At 37.7% G+C, this 26011-nt stretch overlaps 1 protein-coding gene across 1 annotated transcript in view; it reads left to right on the top strand.

Moving 5' to 3' along the window:
- The window catches only part of SHANK2 (SH3 and multiple ankyrin repeat domains 2), a 621534-nt gene that overhangs the window by 395796 nt on the left and 199727 nt on the right, over positions 1 to 26011 (top strand). Inside the window, exons 16-18 of the mRNA XM_067557524.1 lie at positions 1666 to 1741; positions 23164 to 23246; positions 24823 to 24947. Of these exons, the coding sequence (XP_067413625.1) occupies positions 1666 to 1741; positions 23164 to 23246; positions 24823 to 24947 (284 nt within the window). The remainder of the gene's footprint in view (positions 1 to 1665; positions 1742 to 23163; positions 23247 to 24822; positions 24948 to 26011) is intronic.

The following is a 26011-nucleotide window of genomic DNA, read 5'->3' as shown; positions in this document are numbered from 1 at the left end:
AGGCCAAGAATCGATCTTTCCAGAGCCCCACTATAAACACACCCACTCAATGATGATTCTCCATTTAAAATTACATTTTGAGACCTATAATTTAACCAGTTGTTAATCCATTTAATGTGTGCTATATTAAAATTTTTATGTTCTAATTTTTAATCAAAATATTGTGTGCTACCAAATCAGTTCCTTTACAGAGGTCCAACTATATTATATCGACACTATTACTTTTATCAAACAAACGTGATCTCATAAAAATATTACCCTTCTTTCATTCTTTATTCACAGAGTCTTTTATCAACCACTCCATTATTTTGCCCAGGTTTGATGCCAGACTGACCGGTCATCTTGTTTACTTTCTTTAAATGTTGATGTAATGTGAGCTTTCTTCCAGTCTTCTGAAACTTCTGCAGTGCTCCAAGACTTATTGAAAATCAATATTGATGATTCAGCAAGCTTCTCAGCCAGCTCTTTAAGAACTCTTGGGTGCAAACTATCCAGACCTGCTGATTTAAAAATGTCTAACTTTAGTAGCTGTTGTTTAGTATCCTCTTGAGATACTAGTGGTGTGGAAAGAGTGTCATCATATGATATGATTACTTCATCTTTTTCCCAAATACAGAACAGAAATATTTATTGAACACTTCCATCTTTTCTGCATTATTATTGAGGCTTCTACCATTTCCATCTAGTAATGGACCAATACCATTGTTAGGATTCTTTTTGTTCCCAGTACACTTAAACTCCTTCTAACTGATACATCTTCAGAGAACAAGTATAGGTTGTTATTTCTATACATGGTGCTAAATTCAAACCTTTACTTAAACTTATCCCATTAAACAGTGGTTTAATGTTGATAAGAGGGTCTGGAAAAGTGGAAGGGGGACTTATTTGAAAAAAGAGCTTGTGGTCCTATAGATGAGTTTGAGATTGCCATTGGTGTCCCTAGGTTTTTATACATTTTTCACAAAAGTGTCTCCCAAGCTGTAATATGGCTGACTTTTCAAATGGCTTTTTGGCAGGTATGTTGCTATGCTTCATCCCTTTTGAGTCCTTTTATATTCCAACAGCATTATTGTCCCTTTTATGGATGTAAAAGGGGTACAAATTCCACACCTCTGTTGTTTTTCTTGTGTGATTTGCTTGGCAGTGATGGATGAGAACACATGCATCTCTTCCCTGTGCCACCCTTTTTTACTGCTAGTTATGAATTATTCATATGGTTTTGATTTTGGTCCCAAAGTCCAGAATTACTATTTTGCATTCTTTGTTCTTACTAAAAAGGGTTTTGATACTTTTAACCCAATCTAGAATCAAATTAAGATTGGTTGTCAGGAGTTTTCAGATGATGATAATAATGGACTGCTTTGTCAAGTAACTTGCAACATCTGATCTTTCTGAGTAAAGGGGAATTTCTTGTAAGTGATGTACCCAAGGAAAAATTGCTGTTAACTTGTGTGAGTGAGAGAACATGTTAACATTTTTTTCTCACCTAAACCACTTGAGACCCTACTAAAATCTTTTGAAGTTCTCCCTCTGGAGAACTTTCATATTGATATAAAACAGACAGAATAAAATCTGTTTTCAAATTACAAATGAGACCAACACTAGATTATTTTTCCTCCTGTAAGTATAGAAGTATTAAAAATGTTGTCTTCTGTCTTTATGCAGAAACTCGAACAGACAGAGCAAAGAAATTGTTTAGACACTACACAGTTGGATCATATGACAGCTTTGATGCTTTAAGGTAAGATTTCTTCCTTTCAGCTAGCAATATTCGGATTACAGAAGTTTGTTTATGCTTAAAAAACCTATCCTCTTACATATTACTTATTTATAAATATAGGATTATATCAGCATGTTGTTCGGGTATGAATTGGGTCTTCAAAACTTAGTCAGAGCAACTGAAGCTACTTAACATGTATATTTATTGAGTAGAAATCAATTTAAATGTAAACTGTGGGGATTTTTACTTGCAGTTTCTGCTGAGTATCCAAGTTTGTTTAAACAGGATTCCCCTTCCACAACACCTCAAGAGCTTGACCAACTTCTGGCAGGGAGGATGATCTTACAGCACAGAAACTCAATTTTATCTTTTTACCATAGTATTGGGAAAATAATGGTGGCACATTGAAAATATTTAGTTTCCCCCTGGTGTGCTGTAAAACTCTGTAATTCAGTGAAGACATATTTTCAGGCAGTATTTTGAGAATATTTGCTAGCACCAACTTTTTAAAGATGTTAAACTGTTTCCTCCTTGTCCTGAAGATTAGTGAATAATTTTGCAGTTCCTGATGAAGCTAGTTAAGTGACAGCTCTTTGCTTTTAAAGAGACTTTCATACCCCAAGATCCCATCCTGTTCTGTCTCAGCAGATATACACTGCTGAAAAGGCAATGGGAGTGGTGGTATTCCACTGCCCATGAGTGAAAGCATCTGCCACCCCTGAGTATTATAGAGTTTTATACTTTGGAAGGGCTTTATCATGTAGAACGCAGAATGATACTGTGGTGACATCTCTAGTGGACTTGCAACTATGTGGATTGACCACTCTTACCCCACCTAGCATGTTGCTGTTGCTGACTATTATAGCCTAAGTGTGGCAGGCTACAGAGCAGCACTCTTGCTACTCTGGCTTAGCAGGAGAGGAACATGTTTCTGACCCTCACATAGCACCTTTCTGAGCAGGGCCATTACTGGGGCTTTTTACAGGGACTAGGATTGTACCTTCATGGTTGTAAAGATGTGCAGGCTAAGGTATACTAGGTAGGACTTTGTCTGCACACTGTGAATTACATAAAACTACTGCTGCCTCGATGCAGTATGGTATGATAAATATTTAAATGTTTAGTAGTTAAATGCCCAATAATTTTTAAAAAAGATTCAGTGATCCTTTATTACTCTGTAAATCTCTTTAATGATGGGGCTATTTCAACATTAAGGGATGGAGCTGTTCTGTTAAAACGCGGAACTATAGCCACGCTGCTACACAAGCATGTTGTCTCAGAGCTCCTGAATGCTTATGTTTGTCAAAGGAAAGCATCTATACAAACAAGTTCTTGACAAACCAAGTGTGTCATAAAACAATGGGCTAAATACTCTGTTGGTGTAACTGCACTGCCTTCAGTGGAGTTATGTTAGCAGAAAATGTGGTCCTATTTGTTGAAAATAACTATTAGTTCAACACTTCTGTGTGTGAGCAGAGCTTAATTTGAGGAAGAAGGAGGGAAAAATTTCTCTTGTTCAATTGGTTTAATAAACATGGTGAGAGAACTGAAGAAAAAAGGGTCATCAGCTAACCCCCAATTAGGAATTAAATATTAGAGCATTTTTCATGTAGATCACTGGCTTCACAATGGGGTATGTGAGTAAGAGGAGAAGGGAGATGACAGAGTTGTACAGGGCTCTTCCAGGAAGAAAAATAATGCTGCTTAGTAACTGGAGGAGAAAAAAAACTAAGGTTACCAGACTGGACCCATTAGGAGTTGTAATGACTACCAGACTGTAAAAATGGAGCTTGAGCTAATGGGAACTGTAATAAACCTTATCAACAGTCACTGAAGAATACACTTAGCAGATATGAAATGAACACACTTTCTCCATGTTAAACTAAAAATTCATTATATAGAAATTCTGTGAAATTAATTTATTTAAAATGAAATAACTTGTAAATGAAGTGATCTGCTTGAAGAATAAGGTGTATTCCTTTTATCTGTGTGCAAGAAGTTAGTTTTTGCATACTGTGTGGAACAATTCTATCAAGAAAGGCAAAGCTGGTTTTTTAGCTCATGCACATAGCAGAGCCGTGCCCCATTACTTTTTCTGTTCTGCAATATGGAATCAATATAGGGTTTGATTTAAATAGGTCCTTAATAAACCTCAGTTGGCTGAACCTGCAACTTTGAGAACAACTAGGTGTTTAAGTAGCTGAATGTGTTTGCAAATCAAGTATTTGTACTTCTAAATATTGACCTCAATGTTGTCTGTAATCTGTGGCTGCAAAAAAAGGCCATATTAAAAACTGGCCTTTAATGTAGACATTTTTTGCCTAGGCCCAGTAGATTTAGTTCCCAAGTTAGGAGGGCTCCATAGGAAAAATAATAACTGAAAGAGAGATGTCAAACGAATACAGTTATGGGGTAATGTACTGTTGACAGCAGTCTTGTTGCCAGTGAGCTATTTCCAGGTTTGTACTTTGCTTTGACACTTTCTCTGTCATGAATCCTGGCACTGTTGTTACACACACAAATCTAGGCACCCTACCTATACCCTATTGAGGGCTCAAGGTGTGATCTGGTTAATTTCGGTACCCTAACTCTTTCCCTACCGAGGGCTCTGGATGTAAGGCACCTACCTTACCCATTGGGCTCAGGGAAAAACCTGGTCAATTTAAGTATCTACCCCTACCTCTAGGGCTTGGGGCTCTATGGGTCTGCAGGATCTTTTCCAGGTAAAAGTGCCTTACACAGCTGTGCTCTAAACATCTATTTGCAACACACACAGAATATATATGGCAAGCAAGTTTATCATGCTCACTACTCCCAATATACAAACAAACTTAACCCGATGGCCAATCAGGATCCGCTCGTCTGGGTTTGCCAATGATGCCTTTGCACCAGTGGCGTAGCTACCCAATCAGATTTTAAGCAATTCATCCTGTGTTTATATCAGCTTCTGTTTCACTTGTGACACAAGGCTTCTTTTTGCCCACCCCTGTCAACCACAGACCCTTCCAAAAAATCAGTTCTGGCTACGGCTCTGCTTTGCAGTTGTGCAGAGGGATAAGAGTTCTGGCAGCTTGAGGTTATTGAACTGCAGTCCAGCGATGGTTCTCCCAAGAGCATTGTTTTTTTCATTTATGTTATATAGGTAAAACTAGCTACCTCCTTTAATTTTTTCTAAACCTGTCACATTATTAAATACCCCCTAGGTAACAAAATTTAGCCAATCACATACTGGCACCTATGTTTTCTCCTTCCTGCTCAAGTCTTTCTTTTCAATTTTTCTCTTATGCCCAAATTGTAACTTTATTTATGTTCTTCTTTGTTTGTGCAGATGGTCAGCATAAATTCACTGGTCAGAGCTTATTTTATCTATCTTCTCCTTTGTGGGTCTTTCTGTATCCTCCCTAAACTTCCAGCACCTCGGTGTCTCTACTTTACAACCCTTGGTGTTATAACTCTTGTTAGGGGCATTCCTGAGGTGGGGAGCTTTAACAGCAGTGGAGCATTTTTTCTTGATTTTAGTGGTGAAATTCCTGAGCTTCGCTCAAGGCTGGTTTAATATGGGAGTGAGTTAAGTGCCAGGCCTCTACATTATAGGGGTGAATTAAGTCCAGACCTACACTGTAAGAGAATACTATAGTGCAATGACTAGTTATTTTAAAGTAATTGCTGCTTTACTAAAGTTGTTGCTTTTATAAGATAAGTGGGTTGTTGTGGAAGACAAGATTGAACCTAAAGGACTACTGATTTAACTCCTGAATCGGTTCTTTTTTCAAAGGTGACCAGGTTCTCACATCTGTCCCTTTTAGTTTCTTTAATACTCTACTGAAAAAAATCCTCTCTTCCTTTTTTAATCAGAGTTTAAAAAAAAATGCTGAGCAAAAGTTAGTACATGATTTAAACATTCATGTTAATAGGTTTATTAACATGTGCCAAATATCCTGTATGTGGCATTTTTCATTTTAGACAGATGATGTTTAGTGAAGCACAAACTTTTGTGATTCATTAAACCTCTTTTTCAACTGTGAAGAAGAGGTCAGGTATCCATTATGGCCTAACAGATACATCCCCCCTCCTCTTCTAAACTATGAATCTGACTACTGTGCAGAAAGTTCATGTCACCATGTCTGCCAATCCAAATCTTTCTTAAATGATGATTTGCAAAATGTGACAAGTGATTTTTCATGTGAGGTTAAGCAGGTGTACCCCATTCACTCTGCTTTAACGATAGCTAACAGAAGTGTTATGCTACCATCTGTGTCTTATTCTGTATCTCTGCACTTGGCATTTTAGGTTTTTTAAGTGATACAGATGCTTGGATTGCTATGGTGGTGGGATTATTTTAATGTTACATTATACCCCATGGCGATTGAGGGAACTTTTCAATGATCTTGAGCTCTAACTTTTCAGTGACTATACATGGTATAAACCTTTTTACTTGTATTAAGTGAGTGCTACAAGAAAAACTTACCCTAAAAGACAAAACTGATTTTCTATGTGTATGCTGCAATTAAACACCCACGGCTGGTCCCTGTCAGCTGACTCAGGCTCGCGAGGCTTAGACAAAGGAGCTGTTTAATTGCTGTGTAGACATTCGGGCTCAAGCTGGAGCCCAGGCTCTGTGACCCTTCCCCCTTCCAGCCCCTTTGCCCGAGCCCCACGAATCTAAGACAGCTGACATGGGCCAGCTGCAGGTGTTTAATTGCACTTCTATGGTAATGTTAGTATGGCTATTGTGGGCCACTTAAATAGGCTGCAATCAAATATTTTCAGCTCACTCACAAAGTTGTGTTTTTGTTTAATCAATTTCCTTCAAGCTAACACAAACAAACAAAGGGGGGACAGGAGGAAAGGGATAAAGGAAAAGAGATGCTCTGTTGCAACAGATGTAAGTGGGTCAGTAAAGAGTTCGTTCATCCTGTGGAAGCTGGCACTGGGCAATGAGGAATAAACTTCCTTGTCCCCAAATATTAGGATCTTTCCTGAGGAAATGGAGGCAATGTGTTTGACAGGCAGAATTTCCCCTTCTCTCAGAGCAGCAGTGGGATTGGCAGAGGCAGCATCAGACAAATTGGCAGGGACCACATCCAAGATGACTACAGTGCATTGTCAAAACCCAAGAAATATCATGATCTGAGGCTCTGTCTGTTTGATGCCCATTACACCTGCAACTTAAAGATGAAAGTAGGAAAAATAAAAGAAAAGGGACAGACCCCCAAAATACAAGTTGATAAAAGCTATCCTCTGTACCAGAGAGTCCCACTAATTAAGATCTAAAACTCTAGGAAGATTTCAAGAGCCCTTTTCCCAAGGGGACACCTGTGCTCCAGTCCCTGCTCCGGTGACTCTTCAAGGCTTACAAACATCTGATGCTTAGCTTCTTCCTTGATTTTGTTATGAAAATTTTATATAGTTCTACTCACAACCTAGTTAAGCCATATAAGCTAACAGCTGAGAGTTGTAGTGGAGTATTTCCTCATTTCAAAGACATTTTCTTTGAGACAGCTGAGACTGTTTGGCCAGTAGCTTGTCCTCACTACCGCGCTATGTTGATCTAAGTTACGCTAGTTACATTATGTAAGGAATGTAACTTAAGTTGAAGTATCTTAAATTGACTTGCGGTACTTGTGTCCACAGTATGCTATGAGAAGCGTCTCCCGTCGACATAGCTTCTGCTGCTCATTTAGGTGGATACAGATGTCGAAGGGAGAGTGTGCTCTCATCCATTTAGCACGTCTTCAGCAGACCTGCTAAATCAATGCCGCTGCATTGGTGGCAGAGGTACTGATTTAGTGAGGTAGTGAAGATAAGCCCTCAGTTTGTCAGTCAGTGCTAGTGACAGCTGGAAGGGCCTATTACAAATTTTGAGGATTTATACTTGAAGAAAGATTCATGGTTAATTAACGGTTTGGACATGCCTGTATAAATGTTCTGAAAAGTTTAGAGTCCAATAGACATTGCATTTACTGCTTTGTTCTCTGTGGTGCTGGGAATAAAGATCCTGCGTGTTCATCTGAAAAAGTCCAAGTGTCCATGGTTTCCCTTGGTGTGCAAGTGCTAGAATTTAATTATAGACTTAATCATCATGTATGCTGATCCATCTAAGGCACAGACAACAAATAGTTAGCAGCAGTTATAATGAGGAAAAAATGTTAGACCATGTAAAATGGGATAGGGCCCTTGGGATAGGGGCAATTCTTTGCTGTTTAAGTAGTTAGGCATGGCTGCTTGTTGTGAATTGATTCACTCATTTAGAGTACACTAGTCTGATTTTTAGGGAAAGTTGTCTTTAGGTTTAGATTACAAGTTATGCAGCCTTAAAAGCTTTGCACTGCAGAATACCCTCCTTGCTGAAGATTACTGATACTCTCCACAGATGGCTGGAAAGTTGTGAGAGGCTTCACGTGACTTGTCACTCATCCTTCAGTGAGTGTGACAGCATGGTAGCATCTCAGTCATGTTGTTGAAATTGCTCTGGGGGGGTCTTGAGTGATTCTTTCTTGCTTCTGTGGAATTAAGGTGGATTATACCTTAGTCTGCATTTTGTGGCTTATAATTAGTGATTTTTTATTTGGAACTGTGTCAGATAATGTGATTTCTTGGAGTATTAGATGTCCTAATTTGAATTATAATATGAAGATGTCATATTTCATTAATTCAAAGATGTAAAATTTAGTTCTAAAAATGTGCTGTTTTGTACATTATTGTGTATAGTATTCGCATACAATGATTGTGAGGCTAGGATTAGATCATGATTTGGTCCAGGGCTCATGTGTTAAAACTGTCTGGAAACAGCCTTAATTAGAAGGGTAAACATCCAAAAGTTTGGCATTTAGGTTTGGATCAGATAAATATCCGAAGTTGCTTATACGGATGCATGGGTCTTTCAGTCTCTGTGCTGCGAGGGTAACGTTTCTTTTGGTATCTCTGAAACCTCTATGGCAGGTCTTTCCATATAAATCTTGCAGACTTGGGTGATTCAGATAGTCTAAACATTTCAGGCATGTTGTTGTTCCCAACGAAGACAATGGAGTTTTGCCTTTCCCTTCAATGAGAGTAGAAGCATGCTTTTTGGGTACCTCTCTACATGAGCTGGAAAGTTGCTATTCATGTCCTGAAGATTTTATGTATGTACGTGTAGTATCTTCATCCAGTGCCACTTAACGTAGCTTTTACACAGTTGTGTAATAAAATGATTTAAAAGAACCAGAACTCTTCAGACATCTGGAATTTTTAAAATGGCTCTGAAAGGTCTAGAACTTCTAAATAAAATTCTTCTTCTAACTTATGACAGGCTAATTGATAGTTTGATTTACTGACTGTGTAGAAGCTTGATATAATCTTATTACTTTCCATAACTTGGTTATTTTTAATATTTTTGAGGTAAATTTGAGTTCTTAGAATTGACTTCTACCACTGATAAAATTGGATGTAGTGTAGGTAGCCTGTATAAGTTGTAACTGTGCCAGCAGGCCTCAACTCTGACTTGCAGTATCCAGTGCTATTTGGTAGATAGCTTATCGTAAGAAGATAATGTGACAAATATTTCTCATGTTGTCCATTGTAGCCTAGATTTAAGATCTGTGATCACTAGAAGTTTTCCTCTATTCTTTAGCAATAATGATAAGCATATGAAAGATTGTTTCAATAGGGTTTATATAGCTATCGACATGTTTTATGCACTTTATGTAGTCCTTCACAAAATTCTTTTTGGCATTCTTCTTGTACTAAGAAAGCACCTGTCCTGCTTGCTTCAGACTGTGTGTAATATTGAAGGAGCAGGAAATGAAAGCTTGTTATGCTCCAGTCATTTGCCATATCTGTCTTTCTAGCTGAGCAAGGAGGGTCTAGTACAATAGTACAAGAGGCAGCCTTCTGGTGAAATGAATAATGTATCTTGGTGGTTTCAATAGCAATTGCCTTTGAAAAAGACAAAGTGCTTTAATAGCCAAATTGAATTCTCAATCACTTTCTCAGCAAGAGATGAAACACATTCCTAGATAAATAAGAAAACAAAATCATTCCCAGTTTTTTTAAACTAAGAACCTTTTCCAGATGGCTAAGCAGTTAATATGAAAAATAAAGAAACAAAAAAACACTTTCTTAGCTTTCCCATTTATTTCATGTCCAGCTACTTGTTGGAAAATGGAGCTGACCCACCCAGACATCACCAGACACTCCCACACATGCTTCCCTTTCCAGCTCTTTCTGTTTTTCAGGCTTAAGTTATTTCTACTCTCCTCAAGATAAGTCTCTGAACTGAAGTGCTTTATTCATCGCATCTACTGTTGTAACAGGATTCAAAGGCCCCCTGTTGAGATTGGAGTGCTATTGTGCTAGGCCCTGTACAAATTCTTGTGAAGACAAAGTCCCTGCTTGGAAAACCTTACAATATAAAAAAGCAAATCAGTGTAAAGGTGGGGCAAAGAGAGAGAGAGCATACAAGCATAGTGAAGAGAGTGCTGTCAGGCACATATTATGTTAGTTCATTGTCTTTATTTTTATTAATTATTTATTTAATTATTATTTAATTATTATAAAAGCACCCAGGGTTAAGTTTAGGGAGTTGAAAGGATTCTGGGTGTAAGAAGAGAGGGGTAGATGTGCTGGCGGGTGGGGGTTTGAAAGATGAAAGGTGGGTGAGAGTCGTAATAAACAGGGAGACTGAAGATAGGCAACTCAAAGGTAGGACTGATATGAACTGTGGGGGAGGGAAGACCATGGTGGACAAACAAACAATATCAACACAGTAAATGGGGGAATAAAGAGGCAACATTTCAGAATTGAGTGAACGATGTCAGGAGACTTTTAAATGTTCATTCCAGCTGCTGCTTTTCAATGTGCAGCAAAGAGAAAAAGACCACTGAGCCCAGCGACCCAAGTTAATTATTATGGGACCACATGCCCTTGGTTATAGTTGGTGTGATCTTAATCAATTTCACTCTCAACACATGCCATGAGCAAAATTCTTCAGTTTGGAGGATGGTGCCATGCTGATACTGCAGATGCCAGCCATGGTTGCCTGGCAGAGAAAAGATGGGTAGTCCAAAATGAGTGTTGGGCTGGTCTACCCATGTGCCAGACTGAAGACTGCACCATTTTGAAAGCTACTTATAACTAACCTGTGTCCTACCAATTTAAAAACAAAACTTTTAATGAAAAATTCTCAGTGGGGGTTCATATAATCCTTGTTGAAGACGTGGTAGAGTTTCATGGAACAGAAGGGGATGCAGTATGTATAATTATTGAAAATAAAATTTTGGTTTAAAATGAAAATAGTTTTGCTTTTAATAAACACCATCTTCTCCAGCTGCTAAAGCACATTACTTGCTACCATGGCTGAGCTTTTTATGTTTGATTGTTGAGTGCATCCACAGAAATGTAGGAAGTTTAAAAAGGAGGCAGGTCTGAGATTTGCATGCAGCATCTCTCCTCCGCCCCCTCCCCACCATCCCCCACATCTGTAGTATAAATGTATAGAGATGCATACTGTAGACTATTAAAGAAAGAAATTACAGTCAGACTTGAGGCTATACAGTGAATCCAGGCACCTAAAAATAGTTGACATTTTTTGCTTTAGTCTCTGCGTCTGTTTCCTATGTGTATCTTTCTCTTTTTTTCTTAATATGGCACCCAATACTTTTCAATAGCAAACATCACATAAAACATGTATGTTCTAGTCTAAATAAGATGACAATCTCAAATCTCTTTGTTTTGCTGGGCTGGCATCCATTTCTCTGGGAATAAGAACCAGCAACTTAATTTAAATTCTTACAGTTCAGCTTTCAGTGGTATTAGCTATTTTCTGGGCTAAATATAATTAAACTCAGGGACTGGTCAAGCAAACAACTTCAGGGGGCCCATTTGTAAGCTATAATGCTGTAAGACACACACAAGTGATCTCCATGGGTAAATGCACCCACTGTTTGGAAGAAATTTAAATTATAAATAAAGGCTGGAGAATGGGTTAGGGGTGGGCAGAAAAGTGGGAACATCCATAAGGAAAGCAAACCAAAAGTGTTGCAGAAATAAAAAATGTGGCAACTTGTCTAGAATGTCTATTGGATGATGTGTGCAAATTAGACTATGCGCCATGCATATCTAACTTTTACAGCAGGCTCAACAGACAACCAAGGTGACACTGATTTGTCATTTATCATTATTACAGGAGCAATATTTTCATAACAGGTAATAGTGCTTGAATAATTTCTTCTGCGTATTGGACCCACATGCTTTCCATCAATGCCAGGCCAGAATCCCCCCCCCCCCCTTTTTTTTTTCTTTTTTTATTGGAAGTCACACTTATAATTGCTAATTCACAAGCATTTTATTCTTTTCTGACTGTTCTGCCATGTCTCTTTTGCTGCCTTTCAGAGAGTTGCTGTTGCACAAGATCCTATGCGAAACAAAGATGAATAAAATGGTGGTGGGGGGGGGGGGAACGACCCACCTTACCCTCTGCCCAGAACCCACAACACTCTGTTCGTGTTTTGAAAGAACCTCAGCCCAAATGTATTTGTGGCTCCCCACACAGAGTTTCAACCCAGAGTGGAGCCAGAAATGCAGATACAATATGTACCCTGAATTATGTGTTCCTGGAAGTTTTCCTCCCCAAGTTTCCAGACACAAGAGTTCAGATAAGAATCCAAACCAAAACCTAATGTTTTGTTCTTTAGTTATCTCTATTACAATCTCCTTGATTAGTTTTTTGTATGGCCACTCAAGTGCAATGGAGTAACTATGTGTAATGCAGTGTAGCCTAGTGGGTAGGATGCTGGACTGTGACTTAGGAGACTTGTATTCAATTCATGGCTCTGCTGGGTGACCTTGAGCAAGTCACTTCTCTTCCTGGGCCTCAGTTTCACTATCTGTAAAATGGGAATAATAATACTGACTTCCTTTGTAAAAGTGCTTTGAGATCTACTGATGAAAAGCACTACAAGAGCTAGGTATTAGGAACAATAATCCTTATTTAGTGTGTTAAGATGAGTCAGTGGAAATTCCCCTTTCCTCGTGGTTTAGCAGCAACAGCAGTAGGGGCTATAAAGGCAGCTGTTTTTAGATTGTCAGAAATACCAACATCAAAAGCAGATCGTGTAAGTGCCCTCGTCTGATTAAATCAACTAGCCGTCATATCATATACTCTCGTAGTCATCTTGTTTGCTGATGCTCAAGGTGTGTAGTGAAAACAGTGCAGGCATGGATGGCTCAGACAATTGATTATTAGTTTTCTTGCAGTAAATTATCTGTTCAAATCAAGGCTGAGTGAGTATTAGCTAAAAGCTGGAACTGTCCTACTTTTCTGCATGGTATGTATGAAATGAATTGATGGAGTCTGTCTAGTCTTCACTGGATAAAGAGCTTCATAATAAAACCATCACATTAGGTAGTACTAGGCGTCCTTTATGCTACATCCTTAGTTTGTAGTTGTGCTTCATGTATGGAACTAGAACTGATAGTGACAGTATTTAAGAAGAATAAAGCAATATTTCTATTAACTACTTCAAATTCCAAACTCTTATGAATTGATCCTAGAGCCCTATGAGTAATAAGGATACTGTGTATGTAATGTAGCAATTGTTCAGTGGAGAGAAGAGGGAACTTTCTGTCCTGGTTTCTCCTTTTCCACACTTTTTTTTTTTTTTTTTTTTTTTTTTTTAAAAACCAGTGTGTGCATAGCTTTCACATCAGGAAAAATTATAGGTTTACAATTTGAACATTGTTTTCTTCAATTTGTTCTGTGTTGAACGTTTGTCATAAAAATAAAATCAGAATTTTAATGTGCAATAAATCATGTGGAAACTGATAGTATAACATTGTAGTTTGCTCTTATCTTCCCTCTCTATTTTGGTGGACAAAGCATTGCATTGAGATTATAAACGATGGTAATTGGAGGAAAAAACCCAAAATTAGTAATGTCAAATTCAACTGATATTGTTCCTTCATCATCAACAAGGCAAATTGCAAAGGAATATAATCTCTTTTCATATTGAGCATCACTTGTATCAACTCTAGCTTTGTCATTAGAAAGGTCTGGCTGGCTGTTCAGTCTGTCTGTCACTGGTGATCTTAATGTGCCAGCAAAACTTTGGGCAACCATGTGATTGTCAGCTGTGTAGCAGCTGTCTTTGGTAAATGCACTTTGTAATTCCAATATCAAATATTTTTATTGGATGATGACTAAGAGCATATCATCAAGGCCTTGGAATTCTACAGCTATCCCAACAAAACCAGCTGTAATAATAATATATAATGAATATGGAAAATAGACAGTGTTTTCAAACTCTAGACTTAAGAGTAATCGATAAAGCTAGAAAGGGACCTTAATGTTAAAGGAAAGAACAACAGAGAAGATCTGTTTATGGCCAGCCATTAGGTTTGATGCTGCGAGGTACTTGCAGAGAACTTCTAGTGATGCACCCCCATACCAGTGTCCCTTGTATCATGCATGCCTGTCTAGCACAGTTGACGTTCTTTTTAGTAGAATTTTTCTCATCTTTATTTAAAAAACAAAAACAAAAACACAGAACCATTTCCCTCTTCCCACCTCTTTGTTTACTGCACCTTCCTTGATGACTTCTTTTCCCATGACCCAAACTCACCAAAAACTAAAGCCTCATGCTGATTAGAATAGAAAGATATTGGTATTCTTGATATTCTTTCTTTAAGAAACCACATGTGTTCCTGTGCTGAGCTGTTTCCTAAATATACAGGCTACTTTTGCAGCTGGTTATGTTAGGGACAGCTAGAGTAGTAGGGAGAGACAGCATAATACTTTGAGAGCTGCTCGCTGCTTTAACTAAAGCAGCATGCCCATCTTCCATCCCTGTTGCTCAAAAAGCCTTTAAATATAGCCATGGCAGAGGTGCCAACCCAAAATAAAGTATAATGCTCTTTATCTGATTTTTTTTTTTTCAACCAACAGTCAGTCATATCCCACAAGAAAATCTAGCTGTTGGCATATATTCAGTGCTAGTCACCACAACTTCTAAACACTACAGAGATTAAGAACAACAATAAGATGTCCAAGGAATGCCTCTTCTCCTTCCATGTAGAAATATACATCAAACTTTTGGACAAGTAGAGGAACCAAGAGTGGTTAGCGGAAGATTTGGGATATTTGTCATACTGTGGGAAAAAAAAAAAAAAAAAAAAAATGACTTCCACTTTACTATAAATTACTAAATAGAATGTAAAGAAACATTAACAGCTTTAAAAAAAAAATAAAAAAAAAATTTGATGAATGTTGGTGAATAGGGGAGATTATGCTATTGTTTCCAGCCTTGCGATTAGTAAATTTACAAGGAAAATAAGACTAACCATAGTAGTAAGAAGTGATTCCCCTCTTTAAAGACCACATATTTTCATTAATTAATCTTTTAAAATACTACAGGACAGCTCTCTCACTATAAAGTTTTCTAAAGAGAAACTTGGATCACTCTTACTCATCGTTAGCTCACTCAAAGACTAACACATGAATTACGCTGCTCTCCATAGAGACAAATTGTAAATAAAGTAAATTTGTATCTGCTTCCATTCTGGTACTCATCAATGTCATAAGATAGGATTTATCTAATACTATTTGAGAGGAAGAGGGGGAACTGGGGAGGGGTTAATCAAATCTTTGTCACAAGACTAAATTATCAGAATCGTAATGCCTTAAAAACGACATCCTGGAGTCTGTATGTTCACATCTACTGAAGCCGACCGCTTACCACAATCTGGTCAATTGTCCTTGAAGCCGAAATGGCTAAGTTTGTGTCTGCCACTGTAACAAAAATGACCAGTGAAACCTTGTATCCTGGTATCCTACATGCATCCTGGTATCCTACATGTTGGTGGCAAATGTAAAATAGGTGCCTGGAACATTTAAACATTGTCTGAAATGGCTAAAGTTGTCCTTGTTAAGCAGCTGAAAAGCCTGAAATTCCATCGTTGCACCTTATCTGAATTATGCTGTTCAAGAAGCAATGAGAATAAAGTAAAGCACTGTGTATTTCTTTTCTCAGATTGCCACAACACATTGCTCCAGTAAGAGCTGGCTATTGTACTTTCACCTATTCTCCAGTGGGCAATGGGGTTGGCAGGTGAGTCATGAGTGACTCAGTAATGTCTGATTCTGTACTGGCTGTGGGCATCTTACCATCATCACTATGCATGGTTTTACCTACACCAAGACTAACAGTGAAGTTGAAGGTTTTTACCAGCAACTGCAGGTAGTCCTTAATGAAAGCCCGAGAAGAGATGACATCATGCCCTGGACAACTTTAATGTACAGGTAGCAAAGGATTCCCATGTAGGTTAAATACACTGGGGAACTTGGTCCTAGCAGAAGAACAAGGAGCAGTGACTGCTGGAATTTGCAGATGTCAGTGATGTGGTGATCACTGATTAAATCTTCAGGTGAAAAAAGAGTCACAAGCAGACCTGGTATAGCCCATTGGTTTCACTAGACCTGTAATCATGTTCTTGTCAACAACAGTTGGCAGACAACAATCATTAATGTACAAGTTTGCAGATGTGCAAAACCTGACACTGACCCATGGCTCCTGCTGATAAATGTGCACCTTTGACTTCGGTGACAGCCATTTAATCGGCTGAAGTTTGTCCAATTCAATCAAAAGCTCTTAGTTCATTGCTAATATCAGATGGCTTTCCATTCTGAACTACTCAAAGCCATTGGAGCATTAGAGACTGCAATCTTGCTTCTTCTGTCATCTGATGAGGAGTGGCATTGTTTCAAGTCCTCGGTGCTGATCACTACTAGCTTGGTACTGAGTCCTTAGCCCTTCGGCTGTCATGGATCACAGCAGTTTGAACACATTTGTCAAGAGCAAAAGGAACAGCCGAATGGGTTCGACACTGGAATGTTGTCTAGTTGTTATGCAAGAAGGATAAGGAATTCTGGTGGTCAACTCAGGTAGCCACGTCAGAACAGGCAGCTGCCAGGCACAATTTCTACAGTCTCTATTCAACTGTTTGCTGACTGTGGAGGAAGGTGACACCATTTTGCCCAGTAAAGAATTGGGATAGTGGCATAGCCAGTCTGCAAGATCACTTGCATCAATGGGAATGTCATTTTTAGATGTTTCTCAGTTGTCTGCTGCCTACTGTCACTCTTCCATTTGTAGTAGAGTGGGGAGTTCTGGTAGAGCCACCTTCCTTCAACCAAGAAGAGATCTGGTTTGCAGTCAATAAGTTGAAGTGCAGGAAGGCACATAGGGTTTGTAAATTGCTAAAGATGGTGAGAGTGCTATGTTACCACAGTTGTATAGGCTCTACTAGACCATTTGGCACACTTATATCATACCTGATGACTGGATGGGCATTTCTTCTGCGTCTGTTCAAAATGGGCCGTAAGGCCAAATGTAGAAACTATAGGAGATGTATTACATTGTTGTCAGTCTCAGGGGAAGTATTTTTCTAAAAAGTGTGACACTGATTCAAGACATTAACATGGAAGCAAGGCCAGGATAGTTAGTGCGGCTTTAGAGATGGGTCATTCCACTATTGACCAGATTTTTTACCTTGAGACAGCTTTTTGAGAAGATAACTGAATTTAAATAAGCTGCACATACCACTTTTTAAATAGATTTTCATCAGGCCTTTGGTTCAGTACAACAAGTAAACTCTTACTCATCTACGCTCTACTCATCACCAATGAAAATATTTGATATTGGAAAATGAGTTTATGAAGCCTCCGTTAGGAAAATAGGCCTTCAAACTAATTTTTGCCTTCCTCAAAGAAAACTGATTCTTCTCCATCAAGGTCCCACACTAAACACAAAGCAAGCCATGAGAATTTCGGAAAGGGTTTGTGAGGATTCTTTGGGAGTCACTCCAAAATTAATGGACTTATTTTAAATAAAAACTGCATGTATATGGAGGGATCATTAGGTCACCACCCAACCTCCTATAACTCCTATAGAAGAATCTGATTGGTGATACCCTTGTTGAAAATAAAACAATCTGTGCAAGGGAAAGGAGAGAAACCTTTTTCAGACGAAAGCTGACATTCTGCTTTTGTTTCTATTTTGCAAATCTGATTTTCACAGTGACGGACGTTGCAGAGACTAAAGGAAAGCTGGATTTTATTTTATTTTTTTTTATTTATTTATTTTTTTTAAATATATCAATTACTTTTCCTTTCATCCCTGCTCTTCTCCTATAGCCCAACTAGTGTACTATCAACTTTTTTTACTGACTAGGACACCTGTAAATGGTGGTAGGGATGTTATTTTGGAATTCGAGGAGGTTTTCAGTCCAGTTTCCTAAGCATGCCCCAATATTTTTACCCTGATAAAAGGTTACATTTTTACTTCAGTGGAATCGTGTATTAAAAAGTAATATTTGCTGCTGTCCATATAGAAAATTGATCACTGTTAAAGCTGCCTTAGGTGGCACTCAGTAAACCTAACTTAACAAATCTTGCTCGTAGCAACCAAAAGGATTTCTTTCTGCTTTTCCATAGGAAAGGAGGAATTCAATGTAAGTTAGAATTTGTCTATCCCTTTCTTCCTTGCACAAATAATGAACTTAAATGGTTTTAGCAAGGGTAGACATTTATGCTGTTGAAACACCGTGTGAGGTGCTTGATACATGAGGGGACAAACCTTAGACATACTTTATATTTTAATAAAGGTTGCTTTTTTACTGGATTTTAATTTGTTTATGGCAATCGCTTTGCAAAACAAATGGTACTAAAAGGAATAAAAATATATACACCAACCATACATATATTCTGAAAAATGATAAAATAGGCTTCATAGAAACAAAAATACTAATGCTAAAACTTATCCAATGTTTAAGGTCATGTGGGTAGGTGGATGTGTAAATATACACACAAACACACAAGACTCTATAAATTAGATAGGTTAAAGAGTAAATTGCAACCCTGTATCCTACCATTTCCCAAGCTTCTGTAGTTCTCATGCTTATTATATAATTAATTTCTGAAATAAATAACCAGAATTTAACATTAGCATGTACATTTAAATAAGCATCAGCACAATCAGAGATCCCTGCATGGAAGATAATGCAGAGAGAGACTACTAAAACTGGGAAGTCAAGTCTAATAGGATATCATGCTGGTTCTATTTGGATTGTAAGCATTTTGGGACAGGGACCATTTATGTTTCTTCCCATTTATTCTGTATAGTGCCAAATGCACTCTTGCCTCTTGAAAATAATTAATAGCCGTTCAATGAATTATTCCATCTTTACATTTTGCTACAGTGAATTGAACAGCTGGGTGATCAATGGCCAGGGAAATTCAAGCAATCAAATGTAGTCTCTTCATTAATCTTGGCATTCTTAATTACTAGGATCAGCCTCTCATTCCTGAGCTCATTACAGTAAGGGGATACCTATAAATAGTAAGTCAGGTTGACCCATCTCAGCAGTGGCAGTGCCTGTACTTCACTGTAATTTCATTGTATCTTGCAATAAAATGTGCTGTAGGAATTGCCTCAAATCTCAGTCATATCAGTGAGTTGCAGTTTGGGATTCCTTGTATTCTGCAAGCAGTATTAGAATTCAAATGTAGCTGCCTACATGGACTGTTAAAAAGAGTGGAAACTGGGAATCCACACTGAGAGCTCCCCTGGAATGGATATATCCACAACACATTTTCTGATTAAAGCTAGCTTTTCTCTATCCTGGGAGAGATTATATGTATACAAGGCAGCCATTTGGGTTTCTTTGTTGCCCTGGGCAAAACACCTCCCTTCCTCAGTGTCCCAGTCAATAAAAATAGGGATTCTTGCATACCTCACAAAATGGCTCAGGTTTAAATGTTTAAAACACTTATGTACATATAAAGAAGTATATTTTGAATTATAACTTTTCCTGCAATTGTGTGGTGGATTTAACAAAACAAATCAACAAACACCAACGGATTTAGAACTAATTTTTCTGCCAGAAAACAATAGTTCAAAATTATGTTTAGCCTAAGCCCCTTTATTCCCCCACATCCCTTCTTCAGCCCCTATCTGATAAATGGCCCATTTGAAAAAAAATATGCAGTATAAAGCAATGGCCAGCACTCTACTGCAGGTGGTTTATTTTACATTTCATCTTGTATATGATGTATGTCAGGTTTAACCAGCCCCGTGGTATGGTAACTAGTGCCCTATATCAGTAATAATCTATTGATTTAGTACTACTAACCTGACAGCCATAATCAAAAAGTAGCAAAACTAGCATTACCCTCTGAACTTCTCCATTAAATGCCTGCTATTTAATTTCAGTTCAAAACAGGACAACCTAAATTCACATGTTTATATCTGCTGGAATTTGGCGTATAGTTGTCACCATAGCAGGGACCATTCAGCCTCATGTGGAGCCAGATGGTCCACTCAAACAGCCTGTGTAGAAATGCTCCTTTTAGCTGTTGGAGGCCAGCCGTTGAATGGGCCTAAAGCACCATGTGTCTCCTTACTCATCACGGGTAGTTAAGGCCTTATACGAATACCCTGTAGCTAAGTATTTACACCCCCTTCAGGATTGAGGATGTACTGCCAAGGCAAGGCTTGTTCCACATTAATTTGACCTAGTTACAAGATGGGCACCATTTAGTCTGCTAGACCTATGTAGACTGCAAACAGGTTTTGGGCATGTTTTGATCTGTATAAATTGAATACACCCAACATAACATTAGATAAAAGAACCCCATTAGTACAAAATAAACAAGGGACACTATATTGGAAACAATTTATGCATAGACATTTTGTTTTCTTAGAGGATGAAAAAAAGAGCTTGTTGCCTGTTGAGAACTTCCCTTGTCATTCTACTGCTGCTATTGGATTCCTGGCTATGCAGCAGTGAAAACATCAATTTATGCCTACACTGTCCCACTTTTAACTTCTGTTCTGAGACACTAGTTGAGAGCCATAAGGTCAAGGCAAGTCCCTCCTTCCTTTAGGGTAAAGGAGTGAATGGCCACAGAGTCATTTTCTCACATCTTTATTTGTTGCATTCCTGTAGTTTGGGTATTCTTAAAATGGAACAGCGTGATTTACATTACTGTAAACAGCCATTATCCAGTGTCTTTTGGTTTATTACAGAAATTTGTAACTCACTAGCCCTGCTCTTTTTTTGGACTCTGACTGCAAAGGTATTAACAGGCTGCTTAGCCTTGAACAATCTTATTAATTAATGAGCTGCTTATGCTAAGCAATCTGTTCCACCTTGTATTTAGCTATAACATTCTGAGTACCTTTCCCAAACCTGAAGAAGAACTCTGTATCTCAGAAGCTTGTCTCTCTCACCAGTAGAAGTTGGTCCAATAAAACACATTACTTCACCCACCTTGTCTCTCTAATATGCTGAGACCAACATAGCTACACCAACACTGTAAATAACATTACTGTGGGAGAATTCAACTAGTTGCTTCGGCACTGGACTGTTAATGGTGGGATCCAAAATGGAGAGAGAGTGGTGCTAAATCTTGCATGTCATATCTGATGTGGTGATGTGTGATGGTCCTGGGTGTACTCTGCATGCCCAGGGAATAGCATTTTACTTTTCCCTATAGTGAATGTTCCTGCAGTTGAAAAGAAGCAAGAAAACATACATGCCTAATAGCATGTTTGCACTCAGTGAGGTTCAATGGAGACATTGGTCAAGAGAAGTTAATCTTTACGTTACAGTTTGCTGCTTGTGCTGCTAAGGAGTAATTTGACCTAGGTGCCAGAATAGTGTAGACTATTCAAATTGTTAGTTGCTTTAGTTTGTGCAGTAGAGCTTTTAATAATGTTTTAATACAATTTTTGTTTTTAGTTATGGAAACTTAACTTCATCATCTTTATACCTGAATTGCCTGAAAATGGACTTCTGTAAAGCGAAACTGAGCCATAAGAAACAGTCTTTTAATATATGAATGCGCTAGAGTTTGGAACATGTACCTTGGTATTAGTTTTGGGGGTTTTTTTTAGTGACATGATGCAATCATACGGCTCTGTTCAGAGCTTCAAATATGCAGTTCCCACCATTTTTTCTTTATCAGAGTTCCTCCCTACCTGGGTTATTTTTATAATAGTACCAAAACAGTTTCCATCTCTTGCAATAGTGAATATTTTCCTCCCCTCTACATCAGTTGCCTTAGTGCCTGGATATTATAGGTGAGAAGTAACAGCCAATTGTGCTGTTTCAAAGCTCCCTCAAGAATCTCTTTTTGAACTTGATCTACATGTATGGAACAGTGAGAATTAAAACTCACGCCTTGCTTATATTTACTTCCATCTTTATGAGTAGTGTAGTTTTAAGCCACTGCACCAAAGTACTTATTGTTTGTGATTAGTTATTTAACCTCTAACCTAGCCCTTATTTAAAAAATGCCATGCGAGTTGTAATGGGCAGAAGTTTCTGTACTTGATAGCTGTGCGTAAAATCATTAATTCTTACCTTGTATTCACTCTTATTAACCTAATTCTAATTCCCTTTTACTGATGAAAGAAAGGTGAGAGAAAAAATCAGACCACTTAAATCTTTGTAGCTGGACTTGCATATTTTAAAAAATATCCAAGCTAAGCCTCTTTTAATTTGCTTATTTTGTGAAACTGCATTTTCTTCATCTGGTGTCTCCTTTTTTCTTTGATCATGTGAGCAAGAATCTTAAAGCTACATTTTCTTTAAGTAAATACTGTCTGCATTGAGTCCTTTTTTACTATCTCCTTGTTTTATAGCATTTCTCTGTTTTGCAGGGAGTATGAAATATTTTTAAAAAATTTGTTTTCATGATTGTACTTGCCTTGTTACTATTTCAGTTATGCAGATTCTTGATGCTGTGGAAATTTGTGCTTGATGACGCCAAGGCAGCTGCACGTTGTTAGCATTGTAGGTTGTCAGATGATCATGTGGGATTCTTGCAGCATGCAACATTCAATAGGATTGAAAAAGGGCTTTTGATGCAAGGCATAGCTTTCTGACTATATTTGTGCCTTTTTAGCTAGCTCATACAGAAAACAGATCTAATTTAAATTTTAAAATGCTGCCTCATTTTTCTTCTGGTTGGTTTCATTTTGGCTTCACTAGAAGATGCATCTGGTACATCCATGATTGAGGAGTTTATTATGATATTGTCATTCAGTTCACTTACTTTCTTTTCTTTTAGAATCCTAGCTAACCCACAGATGACATGATCACACATTCGTTCAGTCATTCATATAGAACATACACCATGCATGATTTCTTCCTCTTTCTCTTTTCTCTCTGCCTTTTCATACCTTTTAAGTTGCATTGTCATGTTCTCTTTTACCATTAAGCTTTGTCTTCTGTCTTTTCCCCCCACCATTGTTTGCTGTTATTTCTTTCCCATGCTTGGTTACTGCAATATTATTTGATTAACTGGCTGTGATGATGATGAACCTGCACACTGGAGGAGCAGCTACTACAGTGGTGATGAAGGGATGTAATAATGGTCGCTATCCTCGGAATTCTCTCTACAGTGACTGCATTATAGAAGAAAAGGCAGTGGTCCTGCAGAAAAAAGACAATGAAGGATTTGGATTTGTGCTCAGAGGGGCAAAAGGTATGTGCTTTTCTGTGTATCTCTGTAAAATATACACACACATCTCTATATAAACAGGAATTATTCTTGGTGCACTTGGTTGCTAGACAACCATGTTCACTGTATGCTGTGCTGCTCAGATGGATTTTAGTGGTTTCTGTTTGAGCAGTTTGGATTTTATATATGAGACAGCTCTGTACAATCTTCCTCGGGGAAGAAAGTTTTATTTTTATTTCCAGAGCATTTGCAACATTTTGTCATGTACCTATGCTGTTATCCATCTAAGACAAACTACAGGCATCTTGCTTCAGATGAAAAAAATTCTTACCTTGTATATTTCAAGTGTCATCGTATTACAATTATATCTATGAATAACAAATAGAAAAGGCAGGTTAGTGTTGTGCTTAAAATAGGTGTGGATCTTGTGCAAGGTGACATTGATACAGTTTTAGTATGAAAAATATGATCCTTTTTTTATATCTTCAGAAGCTCCATGTATGTTGCATGGCCTGTAGTGTGTTCTGTTTTAAGAACTGCTTTTTCTTCATATGTTAAAATATTTTAATCATTTTCTTAGACTAAAATCTACTTTTTGAAGATTCTTAATAGTTAAGCCTTACATTTAATGCACTGCTTTTTAACTTATCCTTCAGTGTCTGTACATTTTACTCCTTTTATATTTAAAAAAATGTGTTGATGGTATGTCCCATCTCTAGCTCCCCCTCAGTTTTTCTATGGGTTCTCCCTTGCCCTGCCTGGATCCAACTAAAGGCTTGTCCACATGTGGTCATCAAGAATATTCTACACCCTCATTCTGGGGACACCATTTTTATCATCCCTCACTAAAATTATTGACACCATCTCTTTTTTTTTAATAGTTGTAAAAGCATCTCTTCTGTCCTCCTGGTTAAATGCACGTGTGTAGGGACCCCCAGGAAAGTCAGTGTCTTTACCAGTTTGTGGTCTCTGCAGCAAACAGAGGTTACACCCTCAATGTAAGCCCAAGTATTTCTCAGTCTCTCTCACACAGGGGGTCTGAGCTCCTCAGGTGAAAGACCTAAAGCCCTTTCTAATCTTAAATGATATAGGGCTGCTACCAGGCCTGCTGTGCCTTCTCTTACTATAGAAACTGATATCTCTTCTGTTCATGTTTTGAGATGCATATAAATATAAAGAATAACTTAGTTTGGTTTTTACATTTTCATTTAATGTTGGCAAGACTTTCCCTTCTACCTATAGATCATAAACAATATTAGTCAGTTCTTTCAGAGAATGATGAGCATTTTAACGTATATTGCATTTCCAAAAGATCTTGAGATACACTATCAAAATTGAACTACTGTTACACATTTTGATTTCTTCCTGTGGCAGTAAAAGGGAATATATTTCTCAGAAATGGAGAACTGTAGCATACCATGTAAAGGGATTTCCTGTATCTAGATTATTTATGATGCAGAGGCCTGGTTTACTCTTAATACCCAGTATGTTTTTGGCCTTACCTAAATCATAATGATAAATATTAGTACTTTCAGTAAAATTATATTTACAAATATTGTTTTAATTTATTTCTTTTTAATATGGCATTTTATTTTCAAAGCTGATACACCTATTGAAGAATTCACCCCAACTCCAGCCTTTCCTGCTTTGCAGTACCTGGAATCTGTGGATGAAGGGGGAGTAGCATGGCAAGCTGGCTTGAGAACTGGAGACTTCCTGATTGAGGTAGGAAAACATGGAATTTGATTGTGTGTTCTGGTAGGGGAAAATACTGTGTTCTGTTTTGAAAAACTTACCTTGAAGAACTGTAAATGATTCTTATGACCAGTAGTTCAGAGGATGCTGCTACTATGCTTTCTAATATTATCCATAGTATTTTGGTTTCATGCGGCATTTAGGAAAGTAATAACTCGGATATTCAGATGTTTTGGGTGTAACTTTTGGTTTAGTTTAGAAATATACCATGTGAGAGATTCCTGGTGGCTAATTCTACTTTTGATTTAGGGTAGCTGAATAGACTACTAATTCTATAACTTGAAAACCTTTTGAAGGATCGTAAACTTAATTACTATAGCATTTGTATAAAGCCTCTTTTGCAATCTTTTTGTGTCAAGTAACAGTGGGGAATCAATCAAAGGACTTCAGTAGCATGGAACAAAATATTGGTGACAACATATTCTAAAGGAAAATTAATTTCAAGAAAATAGAGGTTTTATTGATGTCTGAATTAATTTTATACAATAGGTAAACTACATTATTTCTTTTAATTGCATCCACATAAAAGCCTCCATGTCAGATTTTATATTTGGTAGATATGGCCAGATAGCTGAGGATTGTTAAATACCAGTAGCAAGAAGTACTGAGTATTGTTTGACTGATTTATTGCTGTAACACAGGCCATGATGGTTTGGAAGATGTTGCCATAATAAGTTCTGTTTCAAATAGAATATCACTTGTTTTATGGTCAGCACAGTGATGCTATGTTTCCAGATATGTTTTGCAACCTGAAACTACAAACTAAAAATATTACTGTTAACACAATATATGCATATGTGTTAGTGTTCAGACTTTTCTTCTGATGTTTCATGTTTCTGTGCTGACTTACCTTCCTGCTCCCCTCCCCCCAGAGGTGCATTTGTATTTGTCAGACTTTTGAGTTGGAATACAAAATAAATTCTGCAGAGATTAAATGAAAGATATAGGATTCTAGTCTTGAATGAAAAGGCAATTTAAGTTTTTAACTCCCATGTTCATTCAATTAAAATACATACACAAGAACTCCCTTTGTA

This window comes from Emydura macquarii, unplaced genomic scaffold (assembly GCF_026122565.2).
Source record: "Emydura macquarii macquarii isolate MOO-44397 ecotype Brisbane River unplaced genomic scaffold, CSIRO-AGI_Emac_v2 contig_1876, whole genome shotgun sequence".
Classification (NCBI taxonomy): domain Eukaryota; kingdom Metazoa; phylum Chordata; order Testudines; family Chelidae; genus Emydura; species Emydura macquarii.
The sequence above is the reverse complement of the archived record's forward strand: the minus strand, read 5'-3'. Positions and strand labels throughout refer to the sequence as shown.